This window comes from Colobus angolensis, unplaced genomic scaffold (assembly GCF_000951035.1).
Source record: "Colobus angolensis palliatus isolate OR3802 unplaced genomic scaffold, Cang.pa_1.0 Scaffold99, whole genome shotgun sequence".
Lineage (NCBI taxonomy): Eukaryota > Metazoa > Chordata > Mammalia > Primates > Cercopithecidae > Colobus > Colobus angolensis.
This window is the reverse complement of record NW_012123931.1, coordinates 4,802,597-4,829,631: the sequence shown is the minus strand read 5'-3', so window position 1 is coordinate 4,829,631 and position 27,035 is coordinate 4,802,597. Positions and strand designations below refer to the sequence as shown.

The following is a 27,035-nucleotide window of genomic DNA, read 5'->3' as shown; positions in this document are numbered from 1 at the left end:
AGACACTTTAAAAGTAAGACATACATGCAGCCAACAACTATATGAAAAAAAGCTCAACATTACTCAGTAGAGACATACAAATCAAAACCAGTGAGATACCATCTCACACCAGTCAGAATGACTATTACTGAAAAGTAAAAAAATAACAGATGCTGGCAGGTTGTGCTTATACACTGTTGGTGGGAGTGTAAATTAGGTCAGCCAGTGTGGAAGACAGTGTGGCAATTCCTCAAAGACCTAAAACACCATCTGACCCAGCAATCCTGTTACTTGGCATATAATCAAAGGAATATAAATCATTCTGTAATATTGACATATGCACATGCGTGTTCTTTGTAGCACTATTCACAATAGCAAAGACATGGAATCAACCTAAATGCCCATCAATGATAGACTGGAAAAAGAAAATGTGGTACATACACACCATGGAGTACTATGCAGTCATAAAAACAATGAAATATTTTTTGCAGGGACATGGGTGGAGCTGGAGGCCATTATCCCTAGCAAACTAACACAGGAACAGAAAACCAAATACCACAAGTTCTCACTTATAAGTGGGAGCTAAATGATGAGAACACATGAATACATAGAGGGGAACAACATACACTGGGGCCTTTTGGAGGGTAGAGGATCAGGAAAAATAACGAATGGGTACTAGGCTTAATACCCAGGTGATGCAATAATATGTACAACAAACTCCCGTGACACAAGCTTACCCATGTAAAAAACCTGCACTTGGACCCCTGAACTTAGAATAAAAGTTAAAAATATGAGATCTTGTTACTTGCAACACCATGGATGGAACTGGGGGGTCATTATGTTAAGTGAAATAAACCAGGCACAGAAAGACAAACATCACATATTCTCACTTATTTGAGGGATCTAAAAATCAAAACAATTGAACTCATGGAGATAAAGAGTAGAAAGATGGTTGCCAGAGGCTGGGAAGGGTAGTGGGGGGTAGTGGGGATGGTTAATGGGTCCAAAAAAAGAAAGAATGAACAGGACCTAGTATTTGATAGCACAACAGGATGACAACAATGGAAATTTTAAAATAAGAGTAGAGTTGGATTGTTTGTAACTCAAAGGATAAGTGCTTGAGGGGATGGATACCCCATTTTCCATGATGTGATTATTACCAATTGAATGCCTGTATCAAAACATCTCATGTATCTCATATATATACCTATGTACCTAAAATTTTAGAAATTATACATGAGTGTTTGCATATATTCTTTTATATACGCACAGATATATATGACTATTTTCATATTTTTCCAGTGTTGGACAAGATAATGACAATGGATTACTTTTATATTCGGGGAAAAATTAAATGAATTAAAATATGAAGAGAACCAAATAGTGGCAGTGAAAAGGGGTAGTGGTGTCTATTCTTCTAAACATGATAGTTTACCATTATCTTAGCCATGCCAAGAGTTTTCTGTAACCTAAATATATGGCTTTACTCGATGGGTTTATTTAAATAGTGTGAATTGTGAACAGGAATATCAAGGACTATTTGCTTATAGGAACTTACAGGATTTTGTTAACTGTAGTTAAGAGTGTTTTCAAGGTAGCAACATGGTATATATATTTCATGGGGGAAAAGGACTGTCACTGTGCTAAGCTTAGTATCTGCATTTCTTTACAGAGGAAACTGATGAAAGGTATACAATATATACAGTCCTGTTTCAGGAGGCTTTTATGTAGGTTGACTCCTCTAAACTAGGCAGAGTAAATAGACTAGAAAAAAGGGAAACTATTCTAAAATGATTTTATGTTATTGTTACAATCTAGATGTTTTTACACAGATGTTTTTATACTTGTAATCAAGTAAGTTTGATGTAGTAGACAGATTTTTAAAAATTTTTCATTGCATCTGTCCCACATTTGCCAATTTGCCAAGGGATGTGACTCATACAGCAAATTAAAGACAGCCTTTCACTATGCAACTTGTGTGGTAGTCTGGCCTCTTTAAGGATAAAGGGTACTACAGATCATTAGCATGAGATCTGTTAGCTTTGAGCATCTGCCTGTCACTATTCCTCAGTATTGTTTAAGCTCATTGCCTTGTTTAATGTGGTATCTACCTGGTTTGACATTAGTCAGTTTAGAAAAATTTTGTTGAGCAGGACTATGCTGTATTATTATCCTCTCAGATTTTTAACTTAAGGAATTAGAAGCTATGAAATCTTTATTCCAAAGCATGATAAAACATTGATCTGGAATCAGTATAGTGATCTTGTCTTTATGATAGAGCTTTTCCATTTTTGCTGATGTCACTTCCCAGAGGGAAGTGAATTTTAGTATGATGAGCAACTCCCAAAAGGGGGAAGAAAATGAATTATTGGCTTTTCTATGCCTGCATCAATAAGTGAAGATGACTGTTTCCTTATCTATACCTCTTCTTCCGCCAAGCAAAGGAACCACTCAGTGGAAGACCCCAAAGTAAATAAAGGTAAAGTTATATGACGAGGGTCTCTCACGATAACTTTTGATTTGTCAAACAGGACAAGAGTCGCCTGTTTCGAGTACAGTTCAGTGGAGAGTCAAAGGAGCAGGCGCTGGAACACTGCTGCAGTTGTGTTCAAAAGCTGGCGCAATACATAACCGTTCAGGTGCCTGATGGGAACATCCAGGAGCTTCAGCTGATTCCTGGCCCACCCAGGACAAGTGGCAGTCAAGGGAAGGACTCTGCAAAGAGTGTCCCATGGCAGGCTGGAGTAAGTAGGCTGATGTGTCGGCTATGCAGGAAACATGACAATGCAGTGCACAATGAGTGGCCAAAATGACAGTGGAGTTTGTCGAGTCTGTTAGGTTTGTAGTTTAAAAACATCTAATGTTGGGCGACTTTTTAAAATTGAGGCTGACACTCATTGTAGCTCCCTATTCAGAAATTAGGGAGGGAGGAGTTCCAGCTGCATTCTGGGTGTCACTGTAGAACAGTGGTTCTCAAAGTGTGGTCCATGAACCCCTCCCTAGAACCCTTCCAGAGGGTCCACAAGGTCAAAATTATTTTTCTGAATATTTAAAGAAATAGTATCACTTGCCTTTTTCACTATGTCAGCATTTGAATTGATGAGACAAAGGCATCATGAGTAAGGCTGCCGTCATCATACAGATCAGGCCGTGGCACCAGACTGTGCTCATAGTCATCATGTTCCAATCATTCACAGGAAGAACAAACGAAAAAATAACCCTGCAGTCTGCAGTGCCATGGTTGTCTCAAGGGAATGCACCTGTGTGACATTTGTATTTTGAACTAGCCTCTTTTTTCATAAAATACCATCATCATGTGAGAGAACAATAGACTATGGTCATTCAGATTTGGGTATTTGGCAGACATTTTCTCAAAAATCAGTGAAATGAACTACCACTTCAGGAAAACAATTGATAGTATTTATTGAAAATGATAAAATTTAAACTTCCAAGTGAAAATTAGAATCTTGAAAAACTTGTATCTGCCACACGCTTCATAACTTCCCAACCTGGAAGACTTTTCTAAAGGTGCTATTAATAAATGTGATTTACTTTTTTATAAGTAATTACCTGATGAAATGTGTCAATATTTGAAAGACAGTATATTCAGTGAACCAGTATTGTCCAAATGACCGATGCCTGAATGCCACAAAATTATACGTGGATAAAGAGCTATTCAAAAGTGTAAGATAGGCTAAAAGAGTGTGCTATAACAGTATAACAAGTTCATTGCTATGGTTTCAGATTCTATATTGCAACTTACCTTTAAGCAACTCACTCGTTGAGTTTTGGTGTTATATCAAGGAATATCCAGTTATCTGAACAGGCTATTCTAAAATACCCCTCCCTTCTCCATCTACAATTTGTGTGAGGCCAGATTTTCTTCATGTCTCCAACCAAAGCAGCACATTACAGCACACTGAGTGCAGCAGCAGATGTAAGAATCCAGTCACCTTCTATTAAACTAGGTAGTAAAGAGATTTGCAAAAATCATGACGTTTTGTTTTAGAAAAGTTATTTTCCATAAAAATGTTTTCAATATTAACATAAACTGGGTTTATTATTTTTAATGAATATTTTAAAATTCCATGTTAATTTCTAATATGATAAATACCAGATAAATGTAACTCAAATCAAAGTTCTTTGAAGGCCTCATAAGGGGTCTTGAGATAAAAACATTTGAGACTCATGACTATAGGATTTCTCCCAGAAATATGTGTTCTGCATTTCTTTGGCATAGTTTCAAATATTGTTGGAATAAGCACCTATCTCTGCTCCTGAGATGAGATTCTGCTTTCAAGCTGGGTTTTGCATTTGCTTTGAGAAGTCATTTTTCCAAACCTGGTTTTCCATTACTTCATCCTGTTAGTTTTCCTTAACCAAAACACTTCATTTTTGCTGATTTGTCACTAAGTTTCTTTTTCTTTTTTTTTTCCTGAGACAGAGTTTCGCTCTTACTGCCCAGGCTGGAGTATGCAATGACACGATCTCGGCTCACTGCAACCTCGCCTCCCGAGTTCAAGCCATTCTCCTGCCTCAGCCTCCCGAGTAGCTGGGATTACAGGTGTCCGCCACCACATCCAGCTAATGTTTGTATTTTTAAGAGAGATGGGGTTTCATTATGTTGGCCAGGCTGGTCTTGAACTCCTGACCTCAGGCGATCCACCCGCCTCGGCCTCCCAAAGTGCTGGAATTACAGGCGTGAGCCATCAGGCCCGGCTGTCACTAAGTTTCCTGTTATTTATAATTTGTCTAAGGTGAACATAAATTTTCATTATTATAAAAAATATTTTTCTTTAAGCAGGTGCTACATGATTTCCTCTTGAATGTATTTAGTTTGCCAAACAGATTTTGGTGGTTTGAGTTCTTTCCCTTCATTTGATTTTCATGAAGATGTCTTAACGCTGAAGCTGCTTGCCTCACAAACCCTGGATCTAGTTTCAAACAATAATGCTCCGTCTATATTCAGCTCCTGCTGTATTTCTTAAGAATCCCCTCCCTACAAATGGGTTGGAGTGGTTACTATAAGGTATTTTATTGCTTATGATTCTTTGCCCTTAAGATTTTCATGTTTCACTGCCCAATAGATTCAGATGATAGTGTAGTATACCCAATGCATGGAGTGTAACAAAAACCTAAAAGGGTTCCAGAATTTGGGAACTCAGTCTGGAATTCCTTATAAAGGTAATGAAGTCACATCACGCTAGAACCTTGTCAGGTTACACAATTATCTAAGTATTACAAAGGCAAATAAATTGAAGTTGTAACATGCAGTAACAAATGCAGGCTGAGTTGTGAGTTACAGCCCCAGATGAAGGCTTCAGCTCTCTGATGTTAAAGACTGATCCTAAATGTCTAGGTAGAAACACCTGAGAAGTGGTTAGGAACCTTGCATGCCTTTCTTGATTCTATTTTCAGGGACTCTTCTGAACTGTAATTGGGTGATTTGACTAAGATAGCATGATGTTGTGCAAAGACCACAGGCTTTGGTATCAACATGGATCTAGGTTAGAATCCTGGCCCTATTTCTTAGCAGCTGTGTGATCTCACGGAAGCCAATTAGCTCCATCTGTAAAATGGTGAGATTAAAATGCTGTACAGTAAGCACCCAATACAATGCCTGGCAAATATAATCACAAAATCCATCATTACTATTATTGCCCCCAATGTTACCCATTCAGATGTGCCTTCCCTTGCAAATGAACAAATCAGCATCCTGGCCAATTAGCAAGGATCAGAACCTCCAGAGCCAAAAGAGGGCATGATAAGACAGTGTATGAAGCTGCAGAGCAGATGACAAGTTAAAGTCATTGGATTAAATTCCACCAGGGTAACAGACCTTGTGAGGTACCACTTAAACATTCTAGTTTTCCTAATGGCAGAACATAAGGTTTGCCCTTAACTACTGATGTACAAATTTTGGTAGCATGTGCTCTTTCTCAGAATCTATCTTAAGAGGTACAAGCCATGGCCAAGTTCTGGTCATTTTGCTGCTCTCTTACATTCAGGTGTGTCATTTTTGTAATACCTATAATCTTTTAGTATAAAAGAGTTGTTTCCTTCTTTGCAAATAGAACTCTATTTCAAGTTCTTGAGTCATTTCCTGGCTCATATTTTAGTGTTTGCTTTTCTTTAGCCTTGTAATTTTGTTAATTGTGGCTTAACCAGGCATTTCTCAACCTTAGCACTTCAAAGGCAACCAGCCCACCCTGGGGAGGGGGATGGGAAAGACAGGAAAGAGGATTGCAGTTCCTATGTGAACTCTTTCCCGTTAGCACAAAAAGTCCACAAGAAAGTAGCTAGGGGACTCCGGCTACTGTGTGCGCAGACCCTTCCATCTCTATGCTGTTGCAGGGGTGGACCCTAACCTCAGGTGGTTCAGTGCCATTTAGCTATTTTTTACAGTGTTATGGCAATTTTGGTTGACATCTTAGTTCTTTGTGTGAGCTGAAATGATAAGTATTCCAGGAAAGCATCAAATGTGACAGCTGAAGAAACACTAGGCACTAGAGTCTGCCTTGTGTTTACAGAGGAGAAAACTGAAGGAACTGAAGAAAGAAACGGGGCTTGTCTAAGGGCTCTTGATTATAGAGTCCTTTGGTCATTTTGCTCATTTTTCATTTTCTTGTCTTTGTTCTTTCCTTCCTCACTGTACCTCCACACTTCCTTCTTGTTGTTGTTGTTGTTCAATGCTTCCAGGTCTGGTTTTCTGCTACCTACTGACTAGCAACCATCAGCTTCTCTGTAGGACAGAAGACAGAATTTGGCATCTCCTGCCTTCAGGTAGTCAGACTTGTTGCTGATGGACAGAAGCGCCCTCCAAAGAGTGCCCTGTTTTCTCCCTGTATTGCATCATCAGCTCATACCTAGTGCAGGAGCACCACTGCTCATCTGGAGATTAGCACTGCAGCAGCCTCAGGTACCCAAAGCATAGTGGGGCCTGCAGACATGTGGCTAGGAAGTAATGGAGGTAGGGCCCTTCATGCCTCCAGACCTCCTGTGCCTTGTTCATTCTGTTTCCCTGGAAAGCATCCCATGTCCTACCTGAGAACAACTTATTACCACAGATTCTCTCCAGATAGCATGGACCTTAGAGCATCCCTGTACTTCCTGCTTAGCATACAGCCCTCCAGTTTACCCATTTCTCTGTGAACCTCCAGCACTTCCTGAGTTGCAAGATAATTCATGGTTTTACTTGTTAGGTTCTCACTAGGCTGTGGGCTTCCAGAGGGCAGGACTCTATCTTTGTTCTTTGTAGCTCCTATCCCTGTATCATCTCAGTGTCTAGTATGTAGGAGGCATAAACAGTCGTTGAAACCAGGTATCTATAAGTTTTACTTACAGAAGAATTCATTCCTTCAGAATATCTAAAATGAGATTTTTTTAAAAAAATCATTTTACTGAAAACATCAGTTGTCTTAAAATTATAGGGGTTTCCCCCCATTTTGCATTTCTGCAATGAACATGCATTACTTGAGCAATAATTTTTAGAGGGTGAAAAATCATGATCAGAAGCTGGGGTCTGTCCACTGCATGCAGGCTGCCATGGCCAGCCCTCCAGGGCCTATACGTGGTCCTGAATCCTAGGCTGGGCCTCTGACAACAGAAGAATGCCCCAGTGTCTGACAGGAAGCAGCACTAACAGCCTGCCAACGGCTGAGGAACATCAAATAGAAGTCAGGAGCTGCAAATTTAAACTCAGTACTTCTGCTGTGGTAACTCAAGTAACCCTCCATTTAAACTGAGACAGACCTATGCTGACAATCATTTTAACCACTCTTAGTGGTATTTTCTTTCTTTGAACATGAATGCGTATTTCTGCTTCTTTAATGTCCTGTGGTATGTAAGATTACATTCAGCTAGTCTCCTTATTGCATGTTGTTTTATTCCAGTCCCACCAGCACTCAGAAGAGCAAGTGCGTGTAACAGCGGGCACAGGCGCTCCAGACGGAAGGACCTCACTGACGCAGTTAGCTCAGGTAGAGCTTATTTCTGTGTTTAATTTTCTTGTCATGAAAAGCAGTGACCCCTAAGAATTTGTATCCCTTTGTTCACTTCTTTGCTTTAGGAGAGAAACCTAAAGCATTACTCTAAAAGGTGATAAAGACAGAGACAGGGCCATTTTCATCTACCCCTTGCAGAGTAAGTTTTATTACAGTAAGCTGTGAGGTGAGACATGATGGCTGCAGACACATAGTCAAGATCTACCCTCCAAAGGAAATAAAAAGAGGAAAAGTGGTTGAATGTCCAAGACAGAAAATTTAATCACCACTTTCCCAAAAAAGAAGAATAAATGGAGGACTCCATTGTAATTATGGAAATGAAATTTGGGAACTATTTTAAGACAAATATCAAAATGTGGATTCAGATCTACAGCAGTTTCTATATGGGCAGATTGTCAGTACTCAGCTAAGGATGTGTAGAAACCCAGGAGAATTCAACTCTGTTACCTCAGACTTGCTTTCAGACAGCTCCTTGCCCCCTGCCGCAAAACCTCTTCATTCAAAACTATGTGCGATGTCTACTCTCCTGGGAGCTCTGCAAGGACTTTGTTTTCCCCTCACTGCATTCCTCATTGCAGGTGTTCAAGCCAGCAGCTTCTGCTTTCCACAGAATTCTGCGTGGAGTTCATCAATCTTCAAGTATGATTTTTTTTTTTTTTTTGAGACAGGATCTCACTCTGTTGCCCAGGCTGGAGTGCAGTAGCACGATCTTGGCTCACTGCAACCTCCATCTCCTGGGTTCCAGCGATTCTCCTGCCTCAGCCTCCTGAGTAGCTGGGATTACAGGCATGTGCCACCACGCCCAGCTAATTTTTGTATTTTTAGTAGAGACAGGGTTTCACTATGTTAGCCAGGCTGGTCTTGAACTCCAGACCTCAAGTGATTCCCCGACCTCAGACTCCCAAATTGCTGGGATTACAGGTGTGAGCCACTGTGCCTGGCCGAATTTTCTTTTAATTCCTCTACTAAACTGTGCTATCAGTAGTTTTTAAAAAAAGGTGTTTTCTCCATCTGGCTTGCCACTAACTCAAAATAAATGGACAATCATATAGAATAAAAAACTCAAGAGGTAGGAAGACTAAGAAGAATTCATGTTTATTTATTTTAATAACCTAGTAACTATGAAAAAAAATTATTTGTCCAGCAGCAGGACTGACTGAATAATGCCCATATTTGCATTGGAGTTAGGGGCTAACTGAATCAGAGAAGGTGACGAACACAGAGCTGCAATAAAGCAATAAACAAGGCAGGGTGTGATGTCCTTATTTAGGAAATATCAGTTGCTAGAAAAGGTATACCTTACCCAGTTTATTTACGTAGTATGGAAGAACCATATACAAATGAGAAAAAGCATGAAGCTTGGAGCTCAGATACATTACTTATTTGCTCTTATCTTTTGGACATGTCATTCTATGTAAGTTGGTAAAACCTTTTGGAAGGCAATTTAGCAGTACATATCAAATTTAATATGTTATCTATAACTTCATTTCAACTACACAAATATACATATGTTCATCACAATGCTTGTTAAGCAATTGGAAACATAAATGTTCATTTAATAGGATACTAAGTGTGGTATAACCATAGATGGGATAGAAATGCAATTAATACAAGGGATGAAGGCCGCACATGGTGGCTCACACCTGTAGTCTCAAGCACTTTGGGGGACTGAGGCAGGAGGATAACTTAAGGCCAGGAGTTCAAGACCAGCCTGGCCTAACATCATAGTGAGACCCCCATCTCTAAAAATAAACACAACAAGTGCTGTATATCCCAAGTAAATTTCTGTTATAGAGAATTCCTAGAGAAATATCAATTATGTACTTACACACTAAACCATGCTATCCACAGAAATAATAAAACCACCTACCTCACAGAATTAATGTGAGGAATCAATAAGATGACCGAGTCAATGCACCAAAGTAAGTGGACCACACAGAACTGGAGTCCATCATCATCATGTGGGGCTGTGGATCCAGTGTTGCCAGATCTTCCAAATTGTCAAGATTTTTATTTGAACTCTCCTAATATTTAAATGTTGGCAACTTATTCAACTGGTTTTAAAACACTGCAGGTTACCAAAGAAAACATACAGATGACAAATAAGCATGTGAAAAGTTCAACATTATTAGTCACTAGGCAAATGCCAATTAAAACTACAATGAGACATCCTGCAAACTTATTAGAATGCCTAAATTAAAAACAAAAACTGACCATACCAAACCCTGGATGGGTGAGCAACTAGAACTCTCATCTACACTGCTAGTGGAATGTAAATGGGACAGCCACTATAGATGACAGTTTGGCAGTTTCTTACAAAGTTAAATATACACTCACCACATGACTCAATCCCAGGTATTTACTGAAGTGAAATGAAAATCTGTGTTCACACAAAAACCCGTAAGTGAATGTTTATAGCACCGTTATTCATAATTGCAAAAAATAAAACAACCCAAATGTACTTCAACTGGAGAATAGATAACCAAACTGTGGCACATTCATGCAATGTAATACTTACTCAGCAGTAAAAATGAACTACTGAAATACTCAACATCATGGATTAATCTCAAATGTATTCATTATGGTAAGTGTAAAAAGCCAGATTCAACAGTGTATTATGTTTCATTTATATGACATTCTGGAAAAGGCAAAACTATATGGAGAAGAGATCAGTCATTGCTAAGGGTTAAGGGTTTCACGGCAATGGTTAGCACGAGGGTCACATAAGGGAGTTTTTTGGGAAGTGAAAGAAATGTTCTGTATTTTTATTGTGGTGATAGTTAGACGACTATTTGTCAAAACTCACAGATGGCCAGAAAAAGACACGTGTGAACTAATGTCCTTTGGGCAGTTTGTGGCCTCTTTCTTACATTCCGAATGCAGCTAGCACATAGTAGACTGCTCACATCCACTCTGCCACCTATGCTGTGGGGAAGATGAAGTGAGCTAGTGGAGCTCATTCATTGACAGGTGTATTTTCAACCCACAGGTTATCAGCACAGTCTTCTTCATTAAAGTAGAATCTCAACTTTGCAAACATCTCATCAGTATATTTGAAATTCTTTCCTTAAGGCAACAAGATTATCTCACATGCTATGTGTATTCAGAAAACATATTAATATAAAAAATTGTAAGTGTAACAGTAAAACTACGTGAAGGAAGCCTGTAAAGCTAATTAATACTAATTTTTTTTGGTGTGTATTTCTCTAATCTTTCCTTAAAGCACTATTTGCCTGTGTTCTATTAGCCAGGTATTGCTGACCTGTAATCTGTAACTACTTTTCTGGTATCCCTGCAGACTCTTCTGGCCTCGGAGGAGCTGCCCCGTATCTATGAACAATCTGCATGGGGTGCAGAAGAGTTAGGCCCCTTCCTGCGTTTGTGCCTTATGGATCAGAATTTCCCAGCATTTGTGGAAGAGGTAGAAAAGGAACTTAAAAAGCTGGCGGGGTTGAGAAATTAATGCTCTGTATACATATATAACTAAGGAACTTCAAAGTATTGAAAAATGCTTCCTCCTAAAATTAAAGAAGATATTAGAATAAAAAGCATTATTCCAAACACCTTTTATCAATGTTTTATTTTTAAAAACAGGTGAATCCACTTTTATACATCATTGCACTTCAATAATTACACAAAACACAAGTACATGCATCTACAGTTACGCACCGCATGAGAACCCTGTTAGGTTATAAAATCTATCATCAACCAGTAAATCAATGTGAAAAAATACAGTGTCAAACCAAAAAGTATAACTATAGTTGCATAGAATATCACCATGCTATAACATTTCAAGGTCATTGGAAACAAAAGAAAAATTATAAAAGTTTGCCTTGATTGAATGTACAAGAATAAGGTTCAACACATCAGTGCAAAAGGATTTATGAATTTACATGACTTAACAAAAGAAAAGATAATCACTTAAAAAGCAATCATACGTATATACTGCAATTCATTATACCCATTCAGTGGACTGTTCCAGCTTATTAAAGTCACAGGTTAAGCCCTTAAAATTATAGATTTCAGTTTATATTACTCATCTTTATGTACCAGAACTGCACAATTTCCTCATGACAACATACAATAAGGAATGAATATCAGCAGCTTAAAAATGAAACAAGCATTTACTTTATTTTGGATTTCTCCCACCCCCAAAAATATAAATATATATATATATATTTATATACTGTATATATCTGTAGGTTTTGCTGTACTTTACAAAAATGTATCACTAGATGGCAGCAGTGCATTTTAGAGCTTTGCCAATTTAACAGCTGCATTAAGTAAAAAATGGCGCATGCATGATCTGATCCTCAGAGGACCTTTTCACTTCTATTTAAATATTTTAACAAAGGAAAAAAAGCAACATTCACAGCACATCAAGCCCAAAATAGTTTACACCTTCTACACTGAAGCATTGTTTAAAATGTACCTGGCTAGATCACCCTTACAGGAGAGGCTAAATAAGGCATGCTTTAGACAGTCATTGTGGTGTTGCTCACTTGAAAGGGGAGAGAACCAAAGAGGTCCAAGCAGAAGATTTAGCAGGTCATGTTGCCACCAGTTTCAGGAACCTAAAGATCTGTAAAGAAATATGTATTCGGAAATTATAAAGGGAATATGCACTGTCACTCACAACTACACCGAGTGCCACACAAAGCTTTGGTTCAAACAGCATACTCAAGGATGTGGTGTGAAATTCTGATCTCCATGTGCCTAACAAGATGACATTCTGGCCCTGCTGCTGCCTGGCCACCATTCTTGTCTTGCCCCCATGTATGAGGTAAGACTAGCAGGCCTCTGGGAATAATCCACCTAAGAAGGTGACAATTTCACCTCTTTGTAAAGATATAATGTGGAAAAGTACTTATTTTAAAACATGTCTTCTGAAATGGCATTTATATAAACATGTGACAGTGCACCTGATGGCAGAGTGCAGTGGCTCATGCCTGTAATCCCAGCACTTTCAGGAGGCTGAGGCAGGTAGATCACTTGAGGTCAGGAGTTCAAGACCACCCTGGCCAACATGATATGAAACCCTGTCTCTACTAAAAATACAAAATTTAGCTGGGCGTAGTGGTGGGCACCTGGAATCCCAGCTACTTAGGAGGCTGCGGCAGGAGAACTGCTTGAACCCGGGAGGCAGAGGTTGCAGTGAGCCAAGATCACACCACTGCACTGCAACCTGGGCAACAGAGTGAGACTCCATGTTAAAAAATCCAAACAACAACAAAAAATGCAGCTGAAAAATGTTCCTTTCCAGTCCCTAAACTGGGCAGACAGAACTGGCTTCATCATTATCAGCTGCTCTGAAATGAATTAAAAGATTTTACAACATAACACCAATTACTGAAGTTGTAAAAAGGTCAATAGAAGTACATTCATTTGAATATAATTTTAAAAACTGCTAAAGAAGGCCATACTTACATTGTAAGCAGTACTTAATTTGTGTTTCTCTGGCGCAAGTTTTTATCTTTGTGATTGTTGGTAGAGTTGGTTTTCCTTTGGAGGAAAAATTGCATTACATGAGTTAAACTCAGTCAATAACTTTTGAAAGTATAACATATGGAAATTCACTTACTGCCATCCCTGGTGTTGTAAGAAATTTTGTGGCACAATATGAGTGCATAAAAAAAACATTCACTAAGTAGCTACAGGTGAAGTATCCCTCATCTGAAATGCTTGGGATCATAAATGTTTCAGATTTTGAATTTTTTAGATTTTGGAACATTTGCATTATACTTACCAGTTCAGCATCCCTAATCTGAAAACCCAAAATTCAAAATGCTCCAATGAGCATTTCCTTTGAGCATCAAGTGAGCACACAAAAAAACTTCGGATTTTGAAGCATTTCAGATTATGGATTTTGGCAGTAGGTAGACTCAACCTGTATATACCTGATTTTATCCTCCTTTTGACCCCCAAGGCAGACAAGTACTTTCCCTTTGATTTCTGAACTATAATTACTATACAGGTGAGAATATGTAAAACTTTTCTCCACTGAACACAACACCACTGTCCCTTCTCAACTGATAAAAGGTAATCATGGCCGGGTGCAGTGGCTCACGCCTGTAGTCCCAGCACTTTGGGAGGCCGAGGCGGGTGGATCATGAGGTCAGGAGATCGAGACCATCCAGGCTAACACGGTGAAACCCCCGTCTCTACTAAAAATACAAAAGATTGACCGGCAGTGGTGATAGGCGCCTGTAGTCCCAGCTACTCGGGAGGCTGAGGCAGGAGAATGGCGTGAACCCGGGAGGCGGAGCTTGCAGTGAGCTGAGATTGCGCCACTGCACTCCAGCCTGGGTGACAGAGCAAGACTGTCTCAAAAAAAAAAAAGAGGTAATCATAAGCTGGCAGTGCTGGGCCCTCTGGTACTTAACAAGTTTGGGTGCTGTTTGTCTGCTTCTCACTCTTTAGTCCAACTCTAGGAGATTCTGCCCAGCTTAGATTGATTCCATACCTGCAGTACCCTCTCTCTTGGATACCAGCAATTGTTAATGGGGCTAGACGGTTTATCCAGGCTACAGTCCAGCCTCAAATTGCATTACACGAGTTAAACTTGGTCAATAACAACTTTTGAAAGTGTAACACATGGAAATACAGGGACTCTTTTACTGCCATCCCTGGTGTAGTGAGAAATTTTGTGGCACAGTATGAGTGCGTTAAAAAACATTCCTTAAGTAGCTCTACAGGTTGAGTATTCCTCATCTGAAATGCTTGGGATCAGAAATGTTTTAACATTGACAAAACGGGCAGCCTCAGATATACTGGCCATTTCCCCCACATTTTAAGCATATCGAATATGCAAAATTTGAAAAAAAGTTTTTTGCATGGTATTCCACTTTGTATGGCCACTGAAAACAAGACTGCATAGCCTATCCTGAGAATCAAGTTGTTTTTAGTCAGATCTGTGTCAAGCTAAGAAATCTACAACACTGCAACCTTCATTTCCACTCACTGTCTTCCCCTCCAATCTTAGCTACTCCATTTGATTAAACTGCAAACACAACATAATTCAATCAGATACTGTTCAATCGATGTCCAATAAAGTACTTACATTGGTCCAGCTGGTTCATCATCTACATGGTGTTCAGTTTTTTAAAAATCCATGAGAGATAAGAGAAGAAAGAAGAAAACTGTTAGATTCTGCATAAGGATTAATAGAATAGCAAACTGCAAGTGGCAATCATGGCTACTCACAGCATTTATTAAAGGCCATTCCATCTGGAGGTGCAAAACACTCATGGAGTTATTATTTCTAGATTCAAGTTTAAATGGCAGGTATGTTGTTTCAATGGTTTTAGTTAACACTTTGAATGCTTGTCATGAAAAACTGCAACTGTAGCGGACAGATAGGCTGCAACATTGTTATACTCATCTTGTCCCCAAGTTCCAGTGGTTCACTCTTAAATAGATGAGAAGACAAACCAACATTTCAGTTGTAAAATCCTGCTGTTTGTTTTCTTGTGGTGAATGCATGCAGTTTTGGCTCAATCCTGCAATGTGAATGGATGTGTACAATCTGTACATTTAGCCACACATCCTCACTTCCCCAAAGGGCACTCTATTTTTCTTGCTGTTTTGTAATCTTTAGAAGAGTCTTTAGTCTGGAGAATGAGATTGAGAAGAGGCAACCACAACAGTTCAACCTAAATTGGGTCAGCCATGCTGGGCTATGCCAGCAACAAGTGTATGTACACCAGAGGATGTTCTGTGACACACCGAGGAGAGCTGAACAGTGGTGACATCCCTCTAGAAAAGACTTCAGAAAGACAGGCTCACTCTTGTGCCCTGGCCAAAACCAGAAGCCAAACCCAGGGGAGCCATGAGATAACTTTTTTAAAATCAAAAAGCTGACATTATATGAGTTTAAGCCTTCTTAAATTGATACTTTATGGTTCTGATTTATAAGTCTTTCATGTTTCAGCTAAGTGCAACTTGATCCCCTTTAAGCAGAGATATACATTCACAGAGACAGAATGTTTTAAAAAGGCCCACAAGGGGAAGGGAACAAGTAAGTGCTCTTAGTTTGTTTTTATTATACAAAAGTCAGGTGGACTAAATGATTCAGAACAGTTTGATTTCACTGAAGGCTTCTAGAAAAACTCTCAGCAGGATTCCACAAGGGGGCTTGGTGCACATGAAGCAGTTATGGAGATTACAGTCTCGGTGTAGGCATCTGCAGGAGCACACGTCGGGAGTAATGTCTGTCAGAGGGAGACATTGCTCCACCTGTTCCTTCGAGGCAACGGAGAGGCAAAGCCACCGCCAGCACACACAGTGACTGGAGCAAAAAAGGATTTCAAAAAAAAGAACTAACCACAAACCAATGACTCATCAGCCAGAACAATAGGCTAGCGACACACTAGTGTCCACAGGAGTCCACTACTAACAACAGTATACGCTATCAAACAGGTACAGAGAACAAACTGAGACTTAAGGACACCCAAGACATCTGTGTGCTGTGTATGCAGTGGAGAGATGCAAAGACATACCAGGTACTAAGACACACAAGCCCAGCCTAAATTCTCCCCTCACAACATCCTAATGCTCAGCATCCCGGCCAAGTCAGCTCAGCTACATGCTAGGAACTAAGCACTTTGGGGATTTAAATGAAAAGACACAGGAGCAAACTTGGAATATTTTTAGTGCTCTGGCTGTGCACTCGAAAATACAAAATTCTAATGCAAGATAGCTGAATCAAGAATACACCAATCTACTCCCAAATTTAAAATAAAAAGCAGGGGAGGGAGAATCGCAATAGCCAGGCTAATCTTTTCAAAGCATGACACTGTAGGCACCAACCCAAGCACCTCACACCACGGGCTGTTTTTCCTTTTGGAGTGTGGGTATTCCCTGGTGTCTGATTAGTAATGTCACTTTCCAGCCCAACAAGCTGGTAACATGCAAAGGGTTGCATGGAGGTGTTTTAGCGACAGTGCCTCCGGCGTAGCTGCCATGCCTGCAAGTGGGAGCAGCTGAGATTCACAAGGGGGAAAATCCCAGGAGCCCCCTTCATCTGTCTCCCCAAATCCACTTTCACACTGACAAACAAAAGAGCCTCATGTCTCCCCACTCTCCTGGACTGAATCACTATCTGCAGCACCACTCTCCCCTACAGGTCAGACAAACGACTTGACCCCTAACAGGGAAGTCAGGGGAGAGGGAAAGAACAGAATTACAGAAAAAGATACAAAAATCAAAGTAAATGAGGATTAAACAGCAAACTGAAATCCAAATTAGTTGTGAAAGTGAATGAAGTAAACTTGAAGAAAAGTGTTAACATTATGAACTGTGCATCGTATAGACTGAAGCGGAGATTAAACAAACTCCAAAAGCATGCATATCGCTCACTTACCACCATGTTTTAAGGGTTTGATGCAATTGAGGGGGGAAAAAAAAGAAGTCATAGTAACCGACAAATATCAACATACCCCAAACCCTCAGGCCAAAAGATAGCCAGCTTAAACAATGACTGTTCTCTCCACCTCAGTATTACAGCCACTGGCTGGATGAGAGGAAGAGGACTTGGGGGAGAATGGAAACAAGATGCTTCTGGAATCCACCTTATGAAAGTGAAGTTCCCGGTGGAGCTGTAGCACACACTGATTTATCTGCATATTCCATCTTCCCAACTGAATGGACCACAGCTCTCGCTCCCCCTATATCCGCCTCATCTAGAAGGGGTGCTCTGCAAGGTCTAGTAAATACCAGACTGCCTAATACAATATCACCTCCAAAAAGATGACTTTAAAGTCCGAATAATGAAGAGCTGACTCTCTAGTCAAAGGTCCTTTGTCACTGCATTCATCTCACTAGAAGGTTTTATGGTTTCTAAATTCACTTAAATTTTGCCTGACCTTAGCAGGTTAGCATTAAACCCAAGAGAGACTAAGAGTTACTTCCTATTTCCTTCCTTGTTTGGTTCTATTGCATTTTCTCCATAAGGTAACTTGTTACTGACAGATGGCCCCTAGACAACAGCCTAGACACTGAGTGCATGTTTTAGGGGTCATCTTAAAAGCCACATTTCTTTTCCAATATCCCTAGCCTGCATAAAGCTTCACATGCTACCAAATGTTTTGACCAACTAATAGATTTTGGAACATTAGAACAGCTCTTCATTCTAAAGTGTCTAAAAGAGCTTGGATATATCAGAGCCACTAAAAATGGCCCCCCAAAAAGCCTCAAATATCTTCCCCATCAGTAACTTGAAGAGAGTCCCTTTGACTTGCTTATAGCAATTATCCCAATGTAAAAACAGAAAGTTCTTTTTTGGTGCCAGCACTTTTCTTAAATCAGCTCCTGTTTTAATTTGCTGTCTGTGAGGTCACTAAAATATCCAGAAGAACTGAAGGCCTCAGCAACTAAGTGGGTTCACTCCCCCATTCATTCCTCCAGGGCCTGGGGAGGGGAGACTTGAGAGCACATGCTGACTGCTCCTGGAGTGCAGTCGGCAGGACACCAACACAGAAGACACACCCAAGCAGGTGCCCAGCTGTGACATGGATGGAAGGCTAGAGGCTGATAGCTTGACCTGATCTTTTTAGAGAATTATCACTTAACATTTTCAGGGAATACAGTCAAGTGGTGAGTAAAGTGAACAAAAAAAGCTCTTATTTGACTCCATGATTCACCTGTTCCTGAAAATACTGAAGGTAAAGGTGATCTGTAGATTAATCCACCTAGAAGACAACGTAGTGGGCACTGATCCTCAAAGAGACCACACAGGGGACTAAAGGGACGCAGGTGGGAACTTTCATGTTGGAAATGGCCTGAGAATACTCCAGTAGATCAAGAAAAAAGACATGGGGCTTTTTTTTTTTTTTTTTTTTTAAAGGAAGCAGCTAAACCTCAATCCTAAGCATTTTCAATGTGAGAAATCTAAAGTAATATTTGATTTTCTTTTTTTTTTTGAGACGGAGTGTCTCTCTGTCACCCAGGCTGGAGTGCTGTGGCCGGATCTCAGCTCACTGCAAGCTCCGCCTCCCGGGTTCACGCCATTCTCCTGCCTCAGCCTCCCGAGTAGCTGGGACTACAGGCGCCACCACCTCGCCCGGCTAGTTTTTTGTAGTTTTTAGTAGAGACGGGGTTTCACCGTGTTAGCCAGGATGGTCTCGATCTCCTGACCTCGTGATCCGCCCGTCTCGGCCTCCCAAAGTGCTGGGATTACAGGCTTGAGCCACCGTGCCCGGCCATAATATTTGATTTTCTAGTGAAACATAAACTAAACTATATAAGTTGAAATTTGTACTTTTATACTTTCGTATTGTTCACTTAGTGCTTTTGTAGTAAGGGGATGGGTTACCAAGAACTCACAGACTGCCCAAAATATGAAGACTGTGCCTTCACATAAAAAAAGTTCAGTGAGTCTGAAATGAGCCATGGGTGTATCTTGATGATAAAGTGCTAGTTGGCAAAGGAGAAGTATGCCAGGCCTATAAAAAATCCCCATTTTCCTAATGATGTAAAAAAAATCCAACACAGAGCCACAGATAGTTATCTGATAGGTAAACACTTAATCACCTCTATCACTCCCAAGTTTGTGCCAAATATAATGTACCTCTTTATTTATTCCAAAAAGGAGTGTATGTATATGATCTAAATGAAAATTTGGGGAGGAGCGCATGGGAAGAAAGCAGACAGGTAAGTTTGTCCTTCCTATGGAGTGCACAGGGGTTGAGGGGAACTGGCTAAAGAAGGAAAAGGCAGAGAAGAAGGAAAACTCACCAAAGAACATTCAACTTTTTCTTTTGTTTAATGATTACTTCCAGGAAAGGAGAAGAAAAGCGGGCAGGGGTGGAAACAGGGAGGAATTTGAGAGAAAAAGAGAAAGAGACAGAGGAGAAAAACAGAATGGAAATGCTGGAGCAAGGGCAGGGTGTGAGGATGGAGAGTGGAGCCTGGCCCTCACTGGCTGGCAGGAAGGGAAAGAGAGAAGGCAAACATTGTGATTATTCCAGCGTCTCAGATTTTTCACCCCAATACAACAACGAAGTAAACGCTGCTTTCGTTACAGTATTCTCCCAAGAGACTAGAGCAAGGAGATTTTACTTTGCACTTACCCTGCCGTCATCTCTTTTACGGGTAGGATTCGTTCACTGTCTATAATAACTTAGTTTAAAAGAGGTATTTCCAGGAAGCTGTTCAGATTTGCTGGCCACAGATGTCTCCTATAACAAACTGGTCCCCCATTTGAATTCAATCACCAAGGAACTCTTAAAAAAAGAGAGCTGCTTCCCTGGGCAGGTGTCTGCACTTGTCCAACAGAACAATCCTAACCATTTCTCAAATCTAACCTGCCACATGCACTGTGATAGCAACCTCATAAGCGCAGTGACTTCTTATAGGCTGCTGCGTCACTCTCACCAGTGGCGGCCAGCCTTGCCTTAACATTTAAAAATCAGGTTCTGAAGCCCATCTATGCCTTCTGTTACCTGACTTTTTAGCTTCTCAACCTTTCCAAAGGGCAGGCTGAGGAAGGTGGTACTGGCAAAGGAAAAGCATTCTGGGGGGATAAAAAGGCCCTTTTCAGGAATGAGGCATGACTGATCCCACAGAGCCAAGCTGAAAACACACGAGAGACAGACAACTCTTTCCCTTTACTCCCAGATCTAAACAAAGGTGCACTCTTGCCTTGGGAGTCCTAATGTGGCAGGAAAGAGAAATATCTGGAGGAAAAAAGCATTAGGAGTATAGGAAATCCCAAAGAAAGCAGGTTCACTTCATAAAGTAAGAAAGTAAAGCTCCCGGGGACACTCCCAGGTTGCAGGAAACTAGAGACTCATTTACAGAGGCCATCTGCTCCCAGCCAACGTCCCTCCCATGCCTCTGCCCAGCTCACTGCTGAGTGCACACCTGGAGGGAGTCACCAGATACTGTCAGTGTCATCAACAAACCTCCTCACCAGCCACTCACTCTACTTACTGCAGGCAGAGAGATTTAGAACTGCTGAGAAGAAAGAAAAGGATGGGGAAGGGGCTGTTGCTCTCAAACATGTCCTCCCAGAGAGTCTAAAGCCAATGGCATGCCTCTGGGGCCACACTCTTTCTGAGGGGGCACCAGACGTCACTTTGTATTCTCCACTGGACAGCCAGCTCTGTGGAGCAGGATACAGCACCACAGGTGCACAAACACAGGCCCCAGAACAGCTGGACTACAGCTGGCAACCCCACCATTACCCCAGGTTGGCTGCCACTGAGCCCAGGGGCACAACCATCTGTCTAGTCTAGCCAGGGACAGACTTGTGGTGGTTAACAGTTGGCCAATTAATTTCTTTACGCTGGTCATGTTATAGGGTGGGGATGGGGAGCCAGCTGGGAACCTGAAGTACTGCAGATAGAAGTCTCCATCAGCAGCTTCCCCCTTCACAGGGTGAGAGGCAAAAAAATTGATCACCAAAAATTTCCCAAGGCTTTTCTGACTCTAGGCATATCCAATAACCTACGATTTCAGCTCTTGCTCTTTCTAGTGCTTAATGGTGTGCTGTGGTTCTGCTGCTACCATCTCCTCCCTTCTCTGACCCTAGGTCAGCTTGAGGGCATAGCCTCGGGGCATGGACTCCATTTGTTCCGCCTTCGCTATCTCTGTCTTACACTAGATGGGTGGATACATCAGACTCTCCTTTGTCTGTGAGACACAGATGGAAAGCCACCCAGTAGAGAGCCTTGGAAACCTATCAAAGGGACCAACCAAGGAACCAAATGTTGGCTCGTTCCAATGGCTTTTCTGAGAACAGTCTGACTGGGCTGGGGCAGTTACCTACAGGGGCTACACCAGGCAACCATGTGACAACCAGTTAGGTACCTTAAATCTGCCTGAAAGGCCAGGTGGCCTGCGATCTTGGGGTGGCTTCTAGGCTTGACTTGGATTCTCCTCAAGCTCAATCTGCCTGATGATCTGTATTGAAGGAGGACAGAGCTGAACAAAGAGACTGACAGCTGCCCATTCACCGCATGGGGCCTGAAAGGCAGATGGGACTAGGGTTTGGAAAACACCCAAACAGAGGGAGAGAGCTAAGGACAGCTCTAGATGGCTAATGCAAAAAAAAAAAAGAAAGAAAGAAAAAAAAATCTTACGGGTAGGGGGTAGGTTAGAAACTGGTATAAGAATTTTCCTTCTTTCCTTTAGGGATTGAATCCCAACATCCCTATAGTCCTCTTTGGGTACTTGGAAACCACCCGAAGGAACCAACCCCAGCAGTACAGCTATTTTGTAGGGATGCCCTTACCGTCAGGAACCTCATCTGGCCTCTTCCTCTTCTCATACACAACAATGATCACCACAAGGATGATAATTTCAGCCAGAATTCCCAAGAAAGGCCAGAGTGGGGCCAGGTGGCTCCGCACCCTGAGGACAGTGACAACAGAGGCGGAGCCAATGGCGTTGGTGGCGTTACATTCATACTCGCCAGGGTCTTCTGTGATCTGCAGGTTCACAATGTTCAACTCAGTGTAATTTTCCTTGTTGATGATGAAGAAGCGGCCAGAGGTGTTGACAATGTCCTGCAAAGAAGTGATAATACACAAAGGTGAGAGTGAGTAATTGAGCTCATGTTCAAGAGAGGGTGACACTGCTCTCCATTCTTTTCAGGCACCAGCCAGTACGAAGAAGCAGTGTCTAGGGACATTTCATTAATGATTTCCCTTCAGTATCAACAACAACAAATCAACACACTTCTGACAGAGCCAGGCGAGCCTCCCTTACCATCGGTCCTCGGACTTGCCCAACTTCCACGAAATGAGTGCAGGTCCTACTGCCTAGAGACTCAGAAAAGTCCAACAACCTAGTAAATGCTTCCTCAAACACCAGGTAAGAAACCACAGCAAAAAGAGCATGGCGGGAGGAGGGGTGCAACCCCCACAGTCAGGCATGCCTAGGGACCTCAGACCTCTCTGATGACCTCAGAGTCAGCACACTGACTTCATGCTTGGTGAGTTCTGAAGAAGTCTTCTTAAACTTCCTCCACAAACAATGCTAGGAACTCATTCCTAGTCAGACTGGGGGAAATTCATAACTTTCATTTAAGGACTACAGGGTTAAGAGGAAAGGTTATTCAATCAACCAACAAATGTTTATGGCTGGGCATAGAGGTTCATGCCTATAATCTCAGTACTTTAGGAAGCTAAGGTGGGAGGATCACTTGAGCCCAGGAGTTCAAGACTGGCCTCGGCAACAAACTGAGACCCCCCATCTCTACAAAAAATCAAAAACAAAATTAGCTGAGCATAGTAGTGTACACCTGTGGTCCCAGCTACACAGAAGGCTGAGGCAGGAGGATCACTTGAACCTAGGAAGTTGCTGCACTCCAGCCTGGTAGACAGAGCAAGACCCTGTCTTAACACAAAACAAAACAAACAAATAAAATAGAATAAATATTTACTAAAATATGTTGCATGCTTTACATCCTACTAAGGGTAGGTGGGAGGGAGAAGGTGAGATAGGGAGAAGGCAGACCTAAAAATGAATAAGGAGCTTGGCCTCAAAAGGGACCCAGACATCCAAAGAGGGATGACTGATTACAGGACTGTGTTAAGAAGCCCCAGCAGAGTGTGTATAGAGTGCTGCAGGGCACAGGGAGCGGCCACTGCCGGCAAGAGGCAGGGAAAGCTTCCCAGATGAGCTAACATTTGCAGTAGACTGTGGAGGAGGACAGCTGATCAAATAAGGAGGCACAGTGCAGGCAGGGATTCACATGGGTGCGAAGGCAGAGGTGCAAGAGTGCACAGGCAGAGGCCGGGACTCAGCAGGATGGCTCACTGCACTCAGCTCATGAGATCCCGGCAGGGAAAAAACAGACTCATGTGTCTTTACCCTGCAAAAACTAAAGCACAATCAGAAATAGGAGAGAAAAAGGGGAATATTATCCTGGAAATGATTCTAGATATAGCATACAATCTTGTCAGCATTTGAGTGCAGGTACCTCTGAAATGGGGAACTCGTAGCTTTTAAAACAGCTAGTCTGTGATGCCTCAAGCTTTATCTTTCAGATTAAAACACATACTGAGTTCATTCCAACCTGCTTTGGCAAAAGCTCAAGGGCACTTCTTCCCAGTGACCAGCAGAGAGAAGAGGACATTTCCTCGCCAGTGCCTTAGAAAGTTTAGTGTCTTGTAAAAAAGACTCAACTCAGCATCTTCACCTCTCCAATCCTCATCTGCTCCCCCTTGTTAACGGGTCTCGGAAATCATCGCTGATATTGGAGTCATTACCACAACTCAACATTTTATTATCGAGATGTCATGAAGTGGGAAGAATAATGGACTTGAAATTTTTTAAAAAACTAGACAGAATTCTTGGTTTTGCCACTAATTTATCTTGGCTATTATGGAACCCTTCCAAAGAAGATGGATTAATGATCTTTAGGGTCCTTTTGGATTCTGAAGACATAATCAAAGAGGATCCCCGGGATAGGAGGAATGCTGACACCTTCTCTGACAGAAAAGGTAACGGGTCAACAATCATAATGAGAAAGTGAGGGTCTAAAGCTCTGACTCTCCAAACACCATCATGAATCATCCCACTGATCAGAAAAGATGTTCTCTTTGACCTTTTCTGGGGCAAATACCATCAGGTTCCCAACGTCTAAGGCTGCCAAGGCTGCCCTTGGGCCTCCTCAGGTTGCCCCAATTCCTTATCAGTATGTTCTGTGTTGCAGGAATGTACTAGTAATTGCCCTCAGTACTTTGTTTCCTAAAAAACAAGGCAGGTACTCTAAGACCACTTCAAGAACAGTATTTTCTTCAGGATAAATAGATGAGAATTAGGCTCAGTTCTTTCAGTGTCCTATCCTGAAGGCAAGTGATATGGATTAGATTTTGTCTCCACCCCAATTTCATGTTGAATTATAATCCCCAGTGTTGGAGGAGGGGCCTTGTGGGAGGTGACAGGTTCGTGGGGGCGGATATCCCCCTTGCTCAAGTTCCTGTGACAGTAAATTCTCATGAGACCCTATGAGACCTGGTTGTTTAAAAGTGTACAGCACCTCCTTCCCTCGCTCTCTTCCTCCTTTCCAGTCACATAGGACTTGCTTGCTTCCCCTCCGCCTTCCACCATGATTCTAAGTTTCTCTACTTATAGGGATCATTTAGGAAGAAATAAAGAGCAACTGTAGTCTAAAAAATAGGTAAAGTTTCAAGGATCAAAGAAGCCTGAGGGGGAGGCTAATTCTTTGGATTTAGCTTTCTTTTATCTTAACTATATTACCTGTCAATGCCTCACCTTTAGTTACAGTAATCTGAAAGCAATAAAACTCAAAGCAGGCCAGATGTCACTCTGTTGTCTACGATAGGAAAGATCATCTTTCCTGTGTTTCCTGAGGCCTCCCTGGCAATGCTTCCTGTAAAGCCAGTGGAATTATGAGCCAATTAAACCTTTTTTCTTTATAAATTACCCAGTCTCTGAAAGTTATTTATAGCAGTGTGAGAATGGACTAATACAGTGAGCAATCTAATCTCTTACCAGATGGACAGCTTTAACAAATCATGTACAGGGATTTTTGTGCTGGAAGAGACTATCAATGACCTCTTGATTCATGCTGTAAACTGTTCGTGATTCTAGAAAGGGTGACCCTCGCCATGCACACATCTGAGGATACAACTAGCAAAGTAACTGACCCACATGTCTGGACCTCTGCAGGGAAAACTCCAGTAACCAGAGACCCCGGGCCTGCCTCCTACTTACCATGGGCATCCCGTTCTCCTTCTTGCGCCATATCCAGTCTGGGTGGGGGTAGCCAACTGACTTGCAATACATCGTGGCATCCTGCCCTTCATTCTTGTTCTCACTCCGTTTATGGCCAGTGATGTCAGGAGCGGCTGTGAGAAAGCGTTAGATGCAGTTACCATGGAAGCCTACTCCAAACAGGATACAAAGGCCCCACCTTCTGGCTCAGAGCCCTGCTTGTAATGTAATCAGTCTTTATGCTTACTGTCATACTCAGCTTTGATGAAGAGCACTTCAGGTCAGAATAGGGTAAAGGGACCAATCCCATCCTCTACTCCCACCCATTAAAGATGCCCAGGCAGATACCAGGGTTACTAATACGTGAGGCTCTACTAATGCAGGTGATTCTCCAACCTACTGGAAAAGGTTGTAGGCCCAACTGCCCTCGATTAAGCCCACCTTTAAAGAAAATGCAAACAAATGCTATTAACTCTTCTATCAGCCCAAGTTTTTCTTAAAACACCTGCATGAACACCAATTATGCATCCTGTCAAATATCACACATTCCCTTAAGAAAATGAGATTCTGAGATAAAACAACTACAATCAAGTCCTATTACAAGGTATGTAAAAACAATGAATGCTTGGAAAAGCTACTCAATGAATAACAATGACCAAGGCTCTCCCAGGAAAGAGGGAATCCAGAAACTGGTCTTCACAAGGAAGAAGAAAGGAATGAACAGGAAATTCAACCAGTCTCCCAAGAGATTTTTTTTTTTATTGAATGATTGACTGAGATGGGGTCTTATTCTATCGTCCAGGCTGGAGCATAGTGGCATGATCACTGCTCACTGTAGCCTCAAGCTCCTGGGCTTAAGTGATCTTCAGCTCCCGAGTAGCTAGAACTACAGGCACATGCCACCACATCTGGTTAATTTTTAAATTTCTTGTACAGACGAGGTCTTTACTACATTGCAAAGGCTGGTCCTGCACTCCTGACCTCAGTGATCCTCTCAGCTTGGCCTCCCACAGTGCTGGGATTACAGGTATTTGCATCTGCACCTGGCCCCAAGACCTTTTATTAACAACTTAAGAATCTGCCTTGGACACCTGATTTGCAACAATTCCTAGACTGAACCCAATATAGAAGGACTTTCAAGACATACTAGAGGCTGTTGCTCTTCTCTATTTATAGGGATCACTTAGGAAGAAATAAACAGCAACTGTAGTCTAAAAATTAAGTAAGTTTCAAGGATCAAAGAAGTCTGGGATAAAAGCTAATTCTCTGGATTTAGCTTTCTTTTATCTTAACTGTATTACCCGCCAATCCTTCACCAGTTACAGTAATTTTTTTTTTTTTTTTTTTGAGACGGAGTCTTGCTCTATC

The 27,035-nt window shown here is 41.6% G+C and overlaps 2 protein-coding genes across 5 annotated transcripts in view; one reads left to right on the top strand and one right to left on the bottom strand.

Moving 5' to 3' along the window:
- REC114 (REC114 meiotic recombination protein) overlaps positions 1-11,537 on the top strand; it is a 123,731-nt gene extending 112,194 nt beyond the window's left edge. The window contains exons 4-6 of the mRNA XM_011932969.1: positions 2,511-2,723; positions 7,872-7,958; positions 11,281-11,537. Of these exons, the coding sequence (XP_011788359.1) occupies positions 2,511-2,723; positions 7,872-7,958; positions 11,281-11,445 (465 nt within the window). The 3' untranslated portion in view covers positions 11,446-11,537. The remainder of the gene's footprint in view (positions 1-2,510; positions 2,724-7,871; positions 7,959-11,280) is intronic.
- Positions 11,538-11,543: 6 nt separating this feature from the next.
- NPTN (neuroplastin) overlaps positions 11,544-27,035 on the bottom strand; it is a 73,217-nt gene continuing 57,725 nt past the window's right edge. For 2 of the 4 annotated variants that reach the window (XM_011932965.1, XM_011932967.1), the window contains 5 exons: positions 25,668-25,801; positions 22,216-22,489; positions 15,043-15,064; positions 13,410-13,484; positions 11,544-12,564 (listed from right to left, as the gene is read on the bottom strand). In XM_011932965.1, the coding sequence (XP_011788355.1) occupies positions 13,424-13,484; positions 15,043-15,064; positions 22,216-22,489; positions 25,668-25,801 (491 nt within the window). In that variant the 3' untranslated portion in view covers positions 11,544-12,564; positions 13,410-13,423. The remainder of the gene's footprint in view (positions 12,565-13,409; positions 13,485-15,042; positions 15,065-22,215; positions 22,490-25,667; positions 25,802-27,035) is intronic. The other 2 variants (XM_011932966.1, XM_011932968.1) reach the window with 1 other exon arrangement.